Raw genomic sequence first — 17,606 nt, forward strand, 5'->3', positions numbered from 1 at the left:
GGTTTTTAATTTAAAGGGAAAAACTAAAGGAAGTACATGCTGCATACTTTGTGTATCACTTTCCTTTCCACAACAAGCTTCTTTAGGTTGGGAGAACATAATACAGCAAATTTGTCTTGTTTTGTGTTATTCCTCTTTCTCACCGCAATCTGTACTGGACTTTAGTTTAGACAATATGCCTTTGGAATGCCTCAGTTACAGGACGACTGCTGACCTCTGTTGGGGATAACTAGATTTGCAGTGATACCAATATACATACTGTATACCTAGAAGATTTGCTTTTAGGATTTACAGGAGCATGGGAGTGCTCCTGGAAGTGAAAATATCACTTTGCGATATTGTCATCAGAAGCAACTCATAAATGGAACAAAATAAATGAAAATGAAATTCATATGCCACACCTTTCTCGGTTTCCATGCGGGCACACATTCCTTGTCTTGTGGCAAGTGGCTTTGGAACAGAGATTTCACTATAGTTTGGGATATACTTAGGAACATGCATCCTAGAACAACACAATCCAGAGGTGTGATAAAGTAAATCATTGACAATTAGGGGTGAATGAATAAGTTTTTTTGGTTTTTTTTAAACAGACTTCATGTTACTTTTGCATGTCTTCTTTCTGCAAATAGTACACATATTGAAACATTTTTATTTAACATTTTTATTTCAAAATATGTATTTTGTGATATATTTTATCTGAAAACATGCATTTTTAGATGCATTTTGTTGTGTTTTTTTGAGCCAAGTAGTGTATCACAAAATTTTTAAGAAGTGTGAAGATAAGAATGCAGTGTTTGGATACTTCTTTCCTTAAGTCATGCTGAGCCTAATGAATTGGGTCTAATGCTGTTGCCTTTGTTTCTATCCTTGCTGAATTGCATTTGCTTTATAGGAGTGGCCTATACATCTGAATGCTTTCCCTGCAAACCTGGCACATTCAGCAACACACCAGGCTCTTCCACTTGCCGGGTCTGTCCTAGGAATACATACTCGGAAAAGGGTGCCAAGGAATGCACCGAGTGCCAGGAAGAAACACATTATGCAGGTATTGTGGAGAGATCTGAAAGGCTGGGTCCAGTTCAAATTAACCATAAACTGTCATGTCAGAATAGGATTTTGTAGCCATGTGTACAATTCTGATTTGTGGTTATTTTTGTCCCCTCCAGCCCCAAAATGTTGTATGAGAATGTCCTGTGATATGTCCTGAGGAGGTTGTGGAAAGGGCTGCTTCATAGATAAAGTGGTGTCAAGAGATTCTAAAGAGAATTTGCCCTTAAATCTAAGATAGCAAAGACATGTTGAGGACTGCAAATAGTTTTCCTAGAGAGGGTCTCCTTGAAAAGGATTTGATGATTGGTTCAAAAATGCTGGACTCTGCTGTCTCCTCCAAATGGTGTGGCACCTCTCTGTGCATGCAGTTTGGTCTGGGGAATCCAGATCTCTCTTGTCTCTCAATAGATATACAATGGGGAGGGCTGTGGGTCAGTGGCAGAGCATCTGGCTTGCATTCAGAAAGTCCCAGGCGATCCATGTGAACAGGATCTCAGGGTCCGAGTAGGCCACAAGCGTAACGTGAGTCAACCGTGTGATGCAGCAGCAGCAGCAAGCAAATGAACGAACAAACCCAAATGCTGTTCTAGGGTGCATCAACAGAAGTAGAAATCAAGGGAAGTAACAGTTTCGCTCTATTCTGCTTTGGTCAGACCACACCTGGAGTCATAGAATCATAGAAATGTAGACTTGGAAGGGACCCTAAGGGTCATCAAGTCCAAGCCATTGCAATGCAGGAATTTCAGCTGAAGCATCCATGACAGACACCATCCAACCTCTGCTTAAAAACCTTCAAGGAGGGAGAGTCCACAGCCCCCCCAAGGGAGACTGTTCCACTGTTAGCAACCCTTACTGTCAGAAGCCCTGTGTCCAGTTCTAGGCACCACAATTTAAGAAGGATATCAACAAGCTGTAACATGTGCAGAGGAGGGCAACCGAGATAATCAAGGGCCTGGAATCCAAGGGACTGGTTGAGGCAATTTTGTATGTTTAGCATGGTAAAGAGGAGATTGAGAAGAGAAATGAACCCAGACCAATGGCTTGAAGTTGCAAGAAAGGAGATTCCAATTCAACATCTGGAAGAACTTTCTGACAGCAAGAGCTGTTCAACAGTGGAACAGTCTCCCTCGGGGGGCTTTGAACTCTCCTTCCTTGGAGGTATCTATGCAGAGGTTGGGTGTCCCTCTGTCATGGATCTTTCAGCTGATATTCCTTCATTGCAGGGGGTTGGACTAGATGACCCTTGGGGTCCCTTCTACAATTCTATGATTCTGTGCAAAGTATAATTTGGGTTCTGTGTTTATAAGTATCTGTTCTGCTTTCAGAGGAAGGATCAAGCCAATGCATTGAACGTCCTCCTTGCTCAAAGAAAGACTTTTTCCAAATCCACACACCATGTGACCGAGATGGAAAAGTGAGTAACAGACCCTCCCAAAGCATTTCCATGGGAGTCTTCCACGGTGTGGACTGAAGTGTTGGTGGTCCTCATGGTTTGCACCCAAGACAGGGCGGCCAAGATGGTACCCTCCAGGTGTTGTTCGACTGCAACTCCCCCCATTTCAGGCCAATGGCCAGGCTGACTGGAGCTGAGAGGGGTTGGAAGTGGCCCCCTTGACCTAAGTTTGATCCTTGGCTTAAGGAAACTTGAGATATTAATTGTAGTGGAAATATCAGTCTATTTGTTGGCCAGCTGCTCATAAGATAAGCATTTGCAATGTTCTTGGCAAGACTGTGGGAGTTTTTGTAAGTTAATCATCTATTTAAGTTCACAGAATTTATGTAACATGTTTTAGGTCATATGATATTGTGCTCTGTGACCTCTGCAACAACCTTGTGAATTAAGAGCATTTACTATTGAATGTTGAGGTAACCCGCTGTAATTGCAGATCACTGTGTAATTGAGCTGTGAAATCCAAATCCCTCCCCAAGGCTCTCTTATTTTGATTAGACTCACAATCCTTCTGCTTTCTCTTCCTGACCTTTTCACTCAAGCAAGAGGGAAATTATCCCTCTGAAATATAGAATGACTACATAGAAGAAAGCTCTCTACTCTTATGTCAGAGAAAGGGACTCATGTAGATACGAATGTTAGAAGAATAATTGGTTATTGTGCACAAGCTCTTTTGACACATAGCTGTTTAAGTGCCTAGACTCTCTATGTGGTTCTGTCCTTTCACTCCATTTTTTCTTTTACAAGGCTCCTTGCAAATGCTTTTCTTCCTTGCTGTGTTCACATTTATTACATTTGTCCAGGTGTGTGATCTCACTTGAGCTACTGAAATAAATGGAAAACATTCAGTGGATTTCAGATTGGACTATGTAAGATCACAGGAAATTCTGTTGAACTGGCTACCCACAAATAATGGTTGAATAAGTGACAGGACTGGGTAGTAATTTGCAGAGGCCTTAAGAATGTGCAGAAAATGATACTGGATCCTGTCCCATGACTAGGCAGTGTGAGAGGGCCGACCTCACAAGGCAGAACGGGTTATCATTGAAGGGCAGCAAAATGATCCATCCACCCAGCCATCCATGTTATCTTTCCACCATGTAAAATGCAAGCACTTGCAATACATTTGTTATTTGTTATTATCCTTCTGTCTCTCCCTGTTCAGTCATTTCTCCCTTGCACGGGGCTTCTTCACACATTACACTGAACAAGCTGTCTCTACACACATACAAGTATTTGTGTGAAAGCATGTCCACTTCTTGATTTGTATGGCTCAGCTGTTGTGTGTACAGGGACACAGACTGTATACCTGTTGAACATAATGTGTGAACACCTTTATGATTAACAGTCACATAAAGGGGGAAGCTGTTCATGCATTGCTGGTGTGTGTGCAGAAAGGAAGGCTACTGAACATGTGTTGTATCATCATCATCATCATCATCATCATCACCATCATCTTATTAATATACTGCTGACTTGCTAAATGGACTTTTAAGCAGGTATAAAACCAATTACAAAATACTGTTGGCATCCCTCTGTCTTGAGAGACAATGGAGTATGCCTCTGGAGGTGAAGTCAAACTGCTGTGTTAGCAGCAATGAAGTGACCTTTCCGGGGCATAAGCCGGGGCAGCTTGTCTGGAGGTCCTGGGCTGCCCAGATGACAAGACCCCCCTCTCAGCCTCGCTGATGTGGTCCAAAGGAAAGCAGAGCAAGGTGTTTGGCACCAGCTTGGCTGCAGGAGTTGCAGGGAAAAGGCGTTCAAGGTGCCATCCAATCATCTTAAGGACTCCAGATTGCTGTCAGGTTTACTCCTTAGCCTTTTCTCCTCCTGGAGATGTCTCACAAAGCAGTGGAGGTTTAGGATCAGCATTTCCTCCTCCTAGATGGGCCACCTTTGCAGGTGGATGAGTCCCCCCCCCCACCTCACTTCCCTCTACAGCACGTGCAGAAACCACCTTCCTCTTGGTCTCGGCTGCTCAATCCACCAGAGAAATTACAAAATATGAGCATGCATAAATAAAACAATCCGATCCAAACATTAAAACAAACACGCACAGTTGAACTGTGCAATGGAACAAGCCCATTAAAACAGTTAATTATGATGTGTAAGCTCTCTCTGCGATCCGAAACCCTGGTTTCATAGGGATCCAGTTCACAGGGAGAGTCTGTTGGTGTTCTGCCAGAATGCCGCCAATAAGAGGATGACAGGGTAGGCCTGGGAGGGGATGGATGGGGGAAAAGTCAATGAGAAGGGACCACTTTGCAAGGTTGTTACAGTAATTGTGTGACTGTCTGATGGGAACTTCTCTAAGGGGTTCATTGGCTTGCTGGCATTTGTTTTCTGCAGGGGAGAACCACTTGGGTCACATTCCTCCCTCCCCTCTCTGACTGTTTTCCTAAGAATTGTTCAGTCCTGTGAATCGCTGAGTAAAATATTCCTTATCTTAACTTCACATATTTTCTCTCTTTCTTTCAGACTCAGCTCATGTACAAATGGGTGGAGCCTAAGATCTGTAGGGAAGATCTTTCCGAAGCAGTGAAGCTGCCTCCTTCTGGAGAGAGGAAGGAGTGCCCACCTTGCAACCCTGGATTCTACAACAACCGCTCCTCTTTCTGCACTCCTTGCCCCCTGGGCATGTTTTCTGACGGAACTCGGGGTATGAGAACCTGAGCCCATTGAAAAGATCAGGTTGAATCCCACCCTGTTGCTCAACTGATGGTACACTTTTGCTGGTGGAATGGAGAGATCACCCCCCCCCCCACTTGCAGTCCACCCTCCCTACCAATAAATCTGCTCCAAATGGTTCCCCAACCCTTTGGAACAGATATTCTTCTCGAGGGGGGGGGGAGGGAGAAGTGGAGGGGGAAATGCCAGAAAACTGTTTCTCTCGTTGTTCTGCTGACGGAAGCCTTGCTGCCAGCTTAGCAGGCCTGTTGGGTACAGCCCACTGTTGTGGCACTTGCTGGCCTGCCTGGCTTGGGAGAGAGAATTATTTCTATCCCACCTTCTGAAGATGATATAGAGGCACCATTGTCCTTGGCTTATGCACTCATTGCATGGTCATCTATGCTTCACAGGATCTTGCGGGATATTATCTCATTCTTTAAATCTGTAAGATCCATTTCACCAGACGCCACGAAAAGAAGGCTCAAACACCAAGGGCCGTGTTGCCTCTTTCAGCTTTATTACAAAAAACTAAACTCTTCCCTGCCTTCTTCCTTGGCTGACTTCCTCCAACACCAGGCAACTTGTCCACACACAGCCTCCTTTCTTTCTTTTTATTGTAGAACGGCTTTTGTGGGTGTGTTCACTTTTTACATACTGCAAGTCATAGGATACCCATTATTTATTTATTTTTGTTTTTTGCCTAATACAGTACAACTCTTTTTAAAGCTACCATACACGGGATAATTTATTTATTTCAGAATATTGTCCTATGTCCAAAGATCTCAGGGCAGCTTGCAGTGCTTAAAGCAACAATAGTGCATCAAATTAAATAAGCAGAGAGCAGGCAAAAACGTAAATTTAAAACAAACCTGACAATGGATTTATGCCCCATAAACATATTGTGGCTCGAGAATGTCAACAGGGTGCTGTACAGGCTGGTGCTTGGGGCACCAGTATCCTGTGACACCATTCACTGTATCACTCAATGCAAAAGAGTGCATCACTCTGCCCCAGCTGTAATAGGATGCTTCTTCAATGCCCTTCCAGCGCCACTTGGTCCTCCCCAATGTGTCTGCTTGGTTTTAACTTTCCTCCAGTCATGATGCCTTCTCAGTTAGGATGCCTCTTCCCCATATCAACATTTCTTATGTGGAGGAAGCCATCACCCTGAGGCGTACTCTGCCCTTATCCCCACAGTCCAGCATGGAGAACCACCCAAGAATGGCTAGTTCTACCTGATTCGTAACACATCTAATAAAATGTTTCATTCTGAAACCGGCTGATTTTCTGCATGTAGGCTCATCCTGTCCCATTTCTCCTTGTAGATTGCGAGGCCTGCCCTGCTGGTACAGAACCAGCTCTGGGCCTGGAATACAAATGGTGGAACGTGCTCCCTTTCAACATGAGGACTTCTTGTTTCAATGTTGGAAATTCAAAATGTGATGGGATGAATGGTGAGCGTGTCTGCCTTCATCACTAGCTTATTGTTCCTTTGGATGTTCTTAAGAGCTGATGTGAGGGTTAAGGGAATGCCTGTGGCATTTCTAAAAACAGATAGTCATACTGACCAACCTTTAAAAGGCTGTGGTAAAAGTTGTTGAGGTGGGATATGTTGGGCTCTTTGGAAAATCTCTGGATAAAAGCTAAATATCATTATTGTTGGTTTTCCCCCAAGCTCATCAGCAGCATTTGTAAATTAGTAGTTTTATTTGTTGGTTCAGTTTATCTTTGTCACTGAAGGAGGGTCCACGAGCTCCAGTAGGAACTATGGAAAAGAGGTACACATTCAGAAAATAATGGATGGTACCAACCAGGCAGGGTTGCATCAGTCAGACTGCAAGTGTGTTTGTGGACTGTCACAAGAATAATGACTCCTCCATAAAAACTCTGTGTCCACGGAATTCCAGTATAGCCTCTTCCCTGACTTGCTAGTTTTCTGCATAAATAGAGTTTTTTTAAATGGGGCAGGGGCACTGGAACACTGCAGTAGAGCCCAAGGAGGATTTTGCTTATATTGGCTCTGAGAAAGATCAACAACAGGCAAGATTACTTGTTTCTTTCAGATATTGTAACTGAGGTTTTGTTGAAGTAATGTGGGTTTATCCCATAAAATTACAGAAAGGAACGTTTGCCCACTGGTTTGTTTGAAATTATGGATACCTGAGTTATTTTCCTACTGTGCCACAGATTTCTTTTCTTTTATTTTAAACACGTACCTTAGGCTGGAATAAAACAATCAGTTACATAGATTCCCGTAGACTTGAGCCAGCTTTGTTTAACCAGTTGATGCACCTGGATATTCCCCCTCCCTCTGTGATTTCTGTATACTTTTTAATAAACCAACATGCAAGATTATATTTACACGGGGGGTTTTCTTGTTCAGGCTGGGAAGTAGCTGGTGACCACATCCGAAGTGGGGCAGGAGGGACGGATAACGATTATCTCATTGTGAATCTTCATGTACCAGGATTTAAGTAAGGAATCATTAAATTTCTATGCTATTCCTCACCTTCCCCCTCTCTTACGTTATATTCTATCTCAAATGGTTTGTGCTTAGACAACATGAGGAAGAAAGTTATAAATGGGGACTGAGGTCCTAAACGCCACATGAAGCAGATCTGTGAAGACAAATGCAGTTTCTGCTGGAGACATGTGTCGATGGGGCAGGGTGGACACACAACTGATCACTTCATTAGTGCGCACCCATTTACTTGAATGTGAGACCTCTGAGGGCATCCAGAGAACATGATCCAATGAGTCATCTTCTAACACGTTGCTTTCATTGACATTTTAAGTCGGGGAGCATTTAAGCCCACCCTCAACTTTGTACCACATCCACATGGGTATCTGCAGGGAAGACATGGGAGCATATCCCTGCCCCCCACCTGCACTTGGATGATCTATAGTCCCCACATCCCCAGCTTTCATTTAAAAAATGAAATCTGTTTCCAGCATTTACAGAACCTGCAAGGTGAGGCAAAATGGAGAGGAGCTATTCTTCAGCACTTTTGTGTGAGAAACTGGCTTGCGCCTTCATTTGGGTGTTTCACTCTGGCAGGGACCTTTGGAAGGACCTAGTAATTGTGCCATTTCTTCTGTGTTGAACAGGCCTCCGACTTCCATAGCAGGGGCGACGGGGTCAGAACTTGGACGGATTGCGTTCGTGTTTGAAACTGTCTGTTCGGCAGATTGTGTGCTGTATTTCATGGTGGTAAGCAAGGACATGTTCAACATTTTGACTTGCCTTTATTTATTTACATTTGCTGAATAGATTTATATCCACCTTTTTTACAAGGTGGGTCATGAAATTATTATTTTTTAATTTTTTAATAAGATATTCACATTTTTATACACTTTATCTCTATCCAGTTCAAACATTAAATTATGATAACATATAAATTAAGCAAATTCATCACAACATATGAAACTAGGAAACACCATAAACAGCTCTGAGCCCAGTAATTCCAGAGGTTTTTGTTCCTGGGCATATACCAAGGATGGGATATCTCATTCCTGTTTTCCCCACACCATTTCCAAGGGCTAATGACTTATAGGGCAGTTTAATCAAGCACAATGGTGTCATGTTACCAGGATTCTAGATTGCTACTAGTAGGTATGTGGAATAATGTAGGAAAAGAAAATGAAGGGAACTGAGTGAAAAGTTCCTGACAAGAGAGAATCTGGTATAAGATCTCTTCCTTGTGGCCAAAGCAGTAGCACAAACACCTACAATGATGAAAGTTGGCATGTCTGCTTTAGTAAATAGCCCAAGTTCTGCTAATTGACACTGTATGTTTACTTTATGTCCTTTGCTTCTAGGACATCAATAAAAAGAACACAAATGTAGTGGAATCGTGGAGCGGAACTAAGGAGAAGCAGTCGTATGCTCACATCATTTCCAAAAACGCTTCTTTTACATTCACATGGGCTTTCCAGAGAACAAATCAAGGCCAAGATGTAAGTAGCACAGGCATCTTAGTGGAAATGAACATATTTCATTAGGTTTCAGAAAACACTAATGCTGTGGAACAAAACTTTTTTTAGGCAGTTTTGGGAGGCTTGCCACATTCTAAGCCACCAGGGGAAGTTTGGGTGCAATGGGTATGTGCCCCAACTTTGGGCTCCAGTCCTACGCTCTGCCAACCCGCATGTCCCTGTTATCCACAGATCCATTTCTGCAGGTCAAGACTCTACAGAAGTATCTGAAGTCAGGGTGGTGAAGATTTCTAGATGATCTTGAGCAAATCATTCTCTGCCATCCTAACCTCTCAGGGTTCTTGTGAGCATGAACTGGGTGTCGAAAGAGAAGGAAGGAGAATGTATGGACTCCTTGGAGGAAGGACTGAATATAAATGGAATTAAGAAATAAAATAAAAGCCGCCTGTCCCTCTTTGACTTCAAAGATCAGCAAATTGTGCTGGGCTGCCAGTTTAAATGAGATTGCAGAAGGAGATCAGCAGCAGCAGCAGCAGCAGCAGCTGGGAGGTCAGCTCATCATCCAGCTGAGAAATGCACTTCCTAGCCTATTAGTGATCCCTGAAAATGATTTACTGATCTGTGGGGTGTTCTGTACGGCTCAGGGGGCTTACAACAGTGTGGTAGGCCATGCTCCAGGTCAACACCCCTAGATTAACTCAACTGCCCAACTGTCTTGCCAGGAGCTCCTGGAGTCACCTTGCTTTCCATTGCTGTCTGGCTATTAAAGGTTCCTATGTTTTGCAAGGTTAGCATCAGCAGTGAGAGAATAAAGGCGATGTATTTGAGGAAATGGTAGTGTGTCCTCTCAGTATGAGTTATTTTTGCCCATTGCTCTTCCAGACCAGGAAGCTCATCAATGATGTGGCAAAGATCTACTCGATTACTGTGACCAATGCAGTCGATGGTGTTGCCTCATCGTGCCGTGCCTGTGCCGTTGGTTCTGAACAGTCTGGCTCCTCCTGCATTCCCTGCCCTGCTGGTCACTACATAGACAAGGAAACCAACCAATGCAAGGAGTGTCCTCCTCAAACCTACCTGTCAATTCATCAAATGTACAGCCAAGAACCATGTATCCCTTGTGGGCCTGGCAGCCAAAGCACCAAGGTAGACAGGTGCCATCAGTAGTTTTGATGTTTAAAAACAGACAAAGATAAGAATAACTTGAATGAAGTCAATGGTTCAGTACTTTTTAAAGCAGTGGTCAACAAGCTCACAAGTGGAACAAAAGTGAGATAGTTAACTCAGGTGGCATGTCCCATCATCTGGTCATCAGAGTTCTCTGGCTCTGAATTTGGAGTTTGCATTTAGCTCTCAAGGGAATAGCTATTGAAAGGTCTACACTCTAAGCCATCTAAGTCTTACATGAAATTTGTCGTTGTTTAACTTCATTGTACTTTTACAGTAGGGAAGATATTTGAGCAGCCCCCTCCCCCACGGGATTCAATGTTTCCCCAAATGCTCGAGTTTGTTGAGCACAATTTATTTTAAAAGGTACATAGAGAAGTATACTAATTTCAGGAAACTCCAGAGTTTTAAAGGTAACAGTGCCCCGCATAGCAAATGCAGTGGACCTGCCTCCTGGGCGCTTTTGATTGATCCTAATGACCATTTGTGTGGGTTTGCTTCTTCTGGTGCAGAGTTTACAACTTGATTATCTGAAACTTGCCTTCACTTTCATTTTGCTTTCCTTTCTTAAGGACCATTCCGCCTGTTTCAGTGACTGCTTGTTCTCATATGTCAAGAACAACCAGAGCCGGACTTACGACTTCAGCAACCTGAGCAAAGGAGGCTCATTAATGAACGGACCAAGCTTTACGGCAAAAGGAACAAAATTCTTCCACTTCTTCAACATCAGCCTGTGTGGAAACCAAGTAGGCATCTGCCTTTCTAAGGCTAGCACTCCATCCCACATGGGAAAAGAGGAGGCCATCAAACCAGGGCATCTCCTAGCCTTCCATGTGCCAGTGCCAGTCCCTTCCCTGAAAAAAATGAGGTGCCAGTACTCATGCCTTGATAAATTGGGAAATGCCACTCCCACCCCTCCTGGGGTCTTTTGCACCCCTTCTCTCCTGAATTTGCGATGAATTTTTAATAATGCATTTATATTTATTTATTTACTCTTTTGAAATAATAATAAATTAATATATTCATGAAAAAAGTTCCTACATAATATGTACTTCTTGCTAAACTAGTAGAAGAATATATTTATATGTATTTAAAAATACTTTACTGAAACTGATACAACAACAACCCATTTCGTTTGGGGGATTCTTTTTCTAATTCACACACCTTGAGAAAGAGCACATTGAGAGAAGTCTGCTGCTCATTCTCACGGTGGAGATCACACTACTGATCCCCCCCCAATTATGCTGTTTCTGTCTAACAACAAGGAAACCCCCCCCCCCCAATTCCAGTGATTTGTGGGGCAGGAACTGGGGGTGGAAGAAGAGGAAGAGTCCAGGTAGTCAAGAGGAAGAAGGAGAGGAGATGGGGGAAGAGCAGAGAGGTGGAAGAGGTGGTCCCAGAGAGATTCTCTCCTCTGTCTCCAAGGTCTAGGGGGGCTTAAAGCAACAGGAGCAGCAGGAGAAGCCTCTGGTTGCTCATGGGCCACGTCAGATGAGGGGGTTTAACTGAGCTGGAAGGGGTATGGTGATGGCGTTGATCCTTCTATCCAGGTCAGAGCACAAGTCTGAAGAAGAAGATGCCCAGATAGCTATTTAGCAGGAGTAGTGTGTATATTTGAGAATTTTGGGAGAACAGGTGAAGTCTCTGTGGACTGGAGGCAGGCAAATGTTGTCTCCATTTTTAGAAAGGGGAAGAAAGAAGACCCAGGTAACTATCAAACAGTGAGCTTGATGCTGATACCAGGAAAGGTCCTATAACATTTAATTCAACAGTCGGCCTGTGAGCACTTAGAAAAGGATGCTGTGATTACTAAGACGCAGTATGGGTTTCTCAAAAATAAGGCATGCCATACTAATCTGTCTCCTTTTTTGATGGAATTACAAACTTGGTGGATCAGGGAAATGCTGTGGATGTGGTGTGTCTTGATTTCAGTAAGGCTTTTGACAAAGCCCCCTATGATATCCTTGCGAGGAAGCTGGTAAAGTGTGGGTTGAATGAGGTAACTGTTAGGTAGATTTGCAGCTGGTTGACTAACCAAATCCACCAAGTACTCATTAATGGTTCCTTGTCATGGGAGAAAATGGGGGGCTGCAGGGTTCTGTCCTGGGCCTGTTGTTGTTCAACATCTTTACAAATAACTTGGATGAAGGAATTGAGGGGATGCTCATCATATTACTTGAAAGTGCAGCAGGAGCAGATGGGAGGGCTTTGCTCATGAGGAAGCCGGGGCAAGCATTGCACGGTGCATGGGGGAGGGGAAGGGTACACACTGGGTAGCTAATGCGGATATACTCTTGCTGCCCACGCCATATGCCCAAAGGTTGCTCATAGTTACTTAATTTAGGGCTGAGGCAAAACTGCTCATTTCTTTGCAAAGATTGCTGGCAGTGTTAAAGGTGCCGTTTCCCACTCCTTGAGAAAGGAAGATTTATGTTGCCTGAGTTACTCTCCCTCTTGGTGGTATGCTTTGCTACGTAGCATGGACATGGTTATGGATTTGTTGGGATCACCCATGCAACTGGCCTTGGAGGCCTCTCTTCCACTCTTAGATGTCCCCATTTGCCTTCAATGGCATCATCACATAACCAGATCTGGTTGGCTGTGGACCGCCTTCATGTCCTCCCATTCAGGATGTGATCCCATAAGAGCAGGCATGTATACAATGACAAAAAGGCAACCAAAACTGAGGGAGCAGGAACCAAAGAATCAGATATGAATTAAAAGATTAATGTCTGCACAAAATGTTTTGGGAGGAATTAATCCCGCCCCCTGCCCAAATATTTGCATCCTGAAACTTTAACCTGGAGAATATTCTGTGCTACCCTATTTAAGCAGTTTTGTTACTGCTACTGTGAAATGCTGGGTGTCTGCAAATTGTATGAAGTTTTGTTATATTTGAATAATATGAATAAATATTTCCACATTGATTTATTGGGAAAACTAAAGAGGTCTATAATTAGGGTGCAATTACACAGACACTACATGGTGAAATATGCCAGCCATTTTGCTGATGCCATCCATGAAAGGTACCCCTTCTGTTCACCAAATTCTCACTTTAAAGTTTTAGTGAGCTAATGTATCATTATCTAAAGGCCAAACTGCATTTAGCTAGCAATTCACAATGCCCTGCAAGACAGCAACATAGTTCATTAATGGATATCTTAAAAAAGAAGCAACAGCTATTTCTCAAGATCAGTTCTAATTATATATTTTCTAAAGGGGGTAACTGCTTGATGATCTTTAAAGGAATTGCCTGGGTTCTTCCATGATGGTGCAGCTCAAGTTTTGTGATTGTCTTTATAATTTGGTGGCAAATTGGTTTTCAGCTGCAGCAAGAAGTGCCTGACCTCTGATTTGCAAGAAGGTAGGAAATCCAGCATGAAAACAAGAAAATTATCTCCCTGTTCATTTAATGTCTACAGGGAGAAATGACAGCAATTTGTGCAGACAATATCACAGATATCAAGCTAAAGGACATGGTTGCTGACTCAGAAGATTATTCCGACATTGTACGGGCCTTTGTCTGCCAGTCTACCATCATCCCACCTGACAGCAAGGGATTCCGAACTGCTTTGGCACTTCACTCCAGCAGCCTTGCAGATGTGTTTCTCGGTAAGTGCTTTAATCTTCTGCTTGTTCTGATCAAGGCTGAACAGCTCTAAAGCCACGGGAGGAGAGGAGGAGGAGGAGGAGGTTACATGGCCTAATCCAGCAACTACACCCAGCCTGCAAAGTTGCCACTTGGGGATTGGCTGGGATCTGCTTATGTGTCTCCCCCAAGGATGGCACCTGTATAACACGTGGGACACACTGGGGGACCCCACCCCACTCTCTGCCAAGCGGCTGCACCAGGCTGGTGTTTCCTTTGGGAAATCAAGGCACAGCGGAGTCGAGGGTCGTTAAGAAATATGCTTCATTCACACCTACTTACGCTGGGTCTTGGGTGGAGGGGTGGGTGGTTTCCAAGGCACCTCTGTGCCTCTGTCCCAGCCTGCCTTCAGCCACCCTGCTTCCTCCTCCTCGTTCCCAGAATGCCTTGCCAAAAAACTGTGTAAAAGGAGACCCTCTTTTCCTGCAGTGACATCACACCCCATGTTACCATGGCAACCTCCCTCTGTGCCTGGCAGTGCCTGGCAGTGCCTTCTGCCTGGGTGATGATTTCTGCTGAGGGGCTCATGGCTGCCCATCACCAGGCTGGCCTCAGGAGGAAGCCCATGCGTGCTCTTGCCAGCCCTTCCCCCCACAGCCCTTGGGAACTGATGAATTTGGGAACTGATTAATTTTTCTCAAATGCTGGCACTTCACTGTATGTACAGTGGTACCTCGGGCTAAGTACTTAATTCGTTCCGGAGGTCCGTTCTTCACCTGAAACTGTTCTTAACCTGAAGCACCACTTTAGCTAATGGGGCCTCCTGCTGCCGCCACGCTGCCAGAGCACAATTTCTGTTCTCATCCTATAGCAAAGTTCTTAACCCGAGGTACTATTTCTGGGTTAGCGGAGTCTGTAACCTGAAGCTTTTGTAACCTGAGGTACCACTGTATATATAAATGCATATAAAATATGAGAGAACTTTCTTTCTCAATGTCAACATTTATTCCTTCAGGATATTGAGATGATTTATTTTTATTTGCAGGAGCCACCATTGAAACAACTCTGGGAAATATTAATGTTAAGCCAGAAATATTTGAGCATTCTGAAAAGACAATACCTGATGTGTATTTCTATTACAAGTAAGTAGAAGCATCAACCCTACAGGTGCATTAAGCTTTACTCTTTGCTGGAATGTAAAAATTCAGAGGAAATCCACACAATTATAAGAGGCCAACGCTATAGAACCAGGGGACACCAACAATTTATTATATCCATTCCGGCTGTTACTACATTTTACTCAACAAGTCTCTCTCTCTCTTAGCTGCAGACAAGCCACAGTCACCAGGAGAAGGGAAGCTTCTGCTTTAGATTAACCACAGTTTAGTTTTATGTCTGCACTCCAAACTGTGGTTAATCTTACCGGGGACGGGGGGAAAGGGGAGCTAGTTTCACAAACTATTGCTTGAAGTTGGCTTATCACTAACCATGGTGAACTTAGCTGTGGTTAACAAACTGTTATTTGCTGGGTTCAGATGACACAACAAGCTGTGCTTAGTCTAGACCAGAAGCAAAAACTACTGAACTCCTCATAGATACAGGGTATCTAGGCTCGTTCATGAAATGCTAACATATGCACTGGCGGAGGAGAGCGCATTGCCCCGGCACCACCAGGGAGGGGCAAACCATCACGGCCACCCCCCCCACATGCTCCGCGCACCCTCCACCTCGCTGGGTGTCACGTCACCATGGGCGGCACACCACGCATAGGAGGTGCTCTTGGAAAGCAGAAGCCGAAAATAACAAACAAATTGTTTTCATTTCTGTTTAGGTCTTCAAGAGTTACAGCCACTTGTGAAAATGGACGTGCTTCTGTCGTGATACTGAGATGTAACCCAACAAAATCTGACCAAGGAGAAATTTCAGTTCCCAGGTATTTGTTAGTGATGACACCAGGGGTGGCAGAGCTCTTGAGAATGGGGGCTTGTACCCATCTCTGGCCACTCCTCTTCCAAACTGGCCCTCCAGCACAACTAGTTGCAAACTGTTATGGAATGGCAAAACTCTTTCTTGTCACAGATCTGGGGTCAGACCAGAGGAAATGCAGAGAACGGGACCTTGCTGTGTTACAAGATGATTGAAGGCCCTGATCTAAGGGCCACCAAGGCAGCAAAGACCGCCTGCAAAAAGTTAGGACTTGCCCCCTTAGTCCTGAGCACCATCAGCCAAGGCTTGTTGCAATGGCCACAAGGGGAATGGCAGGCTCACAGGACTAAATGAATTATGTGTCCTGTGTTGTGTGAAGAGCTTCACACACGTGCACCATTGCTTATTTCACTTAGAGTTGCTCCTGTAACCACAACATTAGATGGGGACTTGCAATTCTTAGACACAGATCAAAGCCGGCAGAATTTTCATATCCGCAGTCCATCAATTCAGACATTGGCCAATTCACCCATTCAGCTTCAGGCTGAGTATTCTGTAGGTGAGTGATGAACTCTAAAGAGCCGTATATGCAAGTATAAATTAGCCCTGTCATTTATGACAGATTTAGCCTCAAAATGGTGTCCTATCATTCTGCTGTGGTGAAGCTTCCTTGTGCAGGGATCTGCATGTGGTCAGAGCTGTATCTACCTAGCAGTGGCATGACAACAGATATTTTGTTTTGGACTCCCAGAATACAGGGCCCCTCCAGGCATCCTTTTTCATGTGCATTCATCATGATTTGTGCTCATGATGGTATCCACAACCCCTGCTTCAGTGCTATTTGCCCCTGCAGAAGTTTTAGGGTTGGACATGTTGCCTTGTTTTCAGTCAGTGCATGCTTCCTGCTGAAATGCTGTAACTTTTTATATCACAAATGTTCCACATTTTTGGGTCCCATTTCATAAAATCATAGAACTGCAGAGTAAGAAGGGAGCACAAGGGTCATCTAGTCCAGCCCCCGCAATGCAGGAATCTTGCATCCAACATGGGGCCCTGAGATTAGAGTCTCATGTTCAGCCCTTTTGTGACAGTCCCACTCTGGATGGCCAGAATGCTGTAGCACTGAAGAAGCATCACAGAACAACAAGTAAAGCTGAATGGTGTGTGGGTGCTCTAATATAGATTCACCACTATTGCACTGTTATTGCATTTCTGGAAATTGTTATGTGAGAATGAACTCAACTAACCCCCCCCCCAAGCTTTCTTCATTTCCGTTTATAACACGAGCATTTCTCTTCTTCTAGTTCTTGCCCTGCAGGTACCTGTGACGGGTGTACATTCCACTTCTTGTGGGAAAGTGCAGAAGCCTGCCCCTTGTGCACAGAGCAGGACTATCATGAGATTGAAGGGGCCTGTAAAAAGGGGCATCAGGTAATAAACAGGTTGCACATCAAGGCAGGGGACTGAAAAGGCTGGAGTTTCCAAAGGCAATCCCAAGGGGGGGGGGAGGGCATTAGAAACACTCCACCTGCAAACTTCTATGGAGGGCATGACATGATTTTAGAACAGGATTCTCCTCCTCAGGAATCAGCTGAAACATAAGGCACTTTATGAAACACTATTAATCTTAGGCCTTATGCAAAACACGGCATGAATACCAAAGAAGGAGTGCAAGGCAAGAAGTGGTCTGTAGGCTCTCAGCTGACCTCTGGTCAACTTACATAGAGTCAGTGCTTTTTTCCTGGGGGTACTCAAGGATGCGCAGTACAGGTACCTCCCCTCCTCCAAATGTTAAAAGGGTGGCACTTTCTGTTTCTT

At 44.2% G+C, this 17,606-nt stretch overlaps 1 protein-coding gene across 1 annotated transcript in view; it reads left to right on the forward strand.

The window, feature by feature from the left end:
- ELAPOR2 (endosome-lysosome associated apoptosis and autophagy regulator family member 2) overlaps window positions 1-17,606 on the forward strand; it is an 84,817-nt gene that overhangs the window by 60,357 nt on the left and 6,854 nt on the right. Inside the window, exons 7-19 of the mRNA XM_053407389.1 lie at window positions 893-1,045; window positions 2,376-2,464; window positions 4,979-5,159; window positions 6,496-6,624; window positions 7,554-7,644; window positions 8,279-8,381; window positions 8,990-9,127; window positions 9,989-10,252; window positions 10,846-11,019; window positions 13,696-13,885; window positions 14,908-15,004; window positions 15,694-15,795; window positions 17,093-17,219. Of these exons, the coding sequence (XP_053263364.1) occupies window positions 893-1,045; window positions 2,376-2,464; window positions 4,979-5,159; window positions 6,496-6,624; window positions 7,554-7,644; window positions 8,279-8,381; window positions 8,990-9,127; window positions 9,989-10,252; window positions 10,846-11,019; window positions 13,696-13,885; window positions 14,908-15,004; window positions 15,694-15,795; window positions 17,093-17,219 (1,838 nt within the window). The remainder of the gene's footprint in view (window positions 1-892; window positions 1,046-2,375; window positions 2,465-4,978; window positions 5,160-6,495; window positions 6,625-7,553; window positions 7,645-8,278; window positions 8,382-8,989; window positions 9,128-9,988; window positions 10,253-10,845; window positions 11,020-13,695; window positions 13,886-14,907; window positions 15,005-15,693; window positions 15,796-17,092; window positions 17,220-17,606) is intronic.

Source organism: Podarcis raffonei, chromosome 10 (assembly GCF_027172205.1).
Source record: "Podarcis raffonei isolate rPodRaf1 chromosome 10, rPodRaf1.pri, whole genome shotgun sequence".
Lineage (NCBI taxonomy): Eukaryota > Metazoa > Chordata > Lepidosauria > Squamata > Lacertidae > Podarcis > Podarcis raffonei.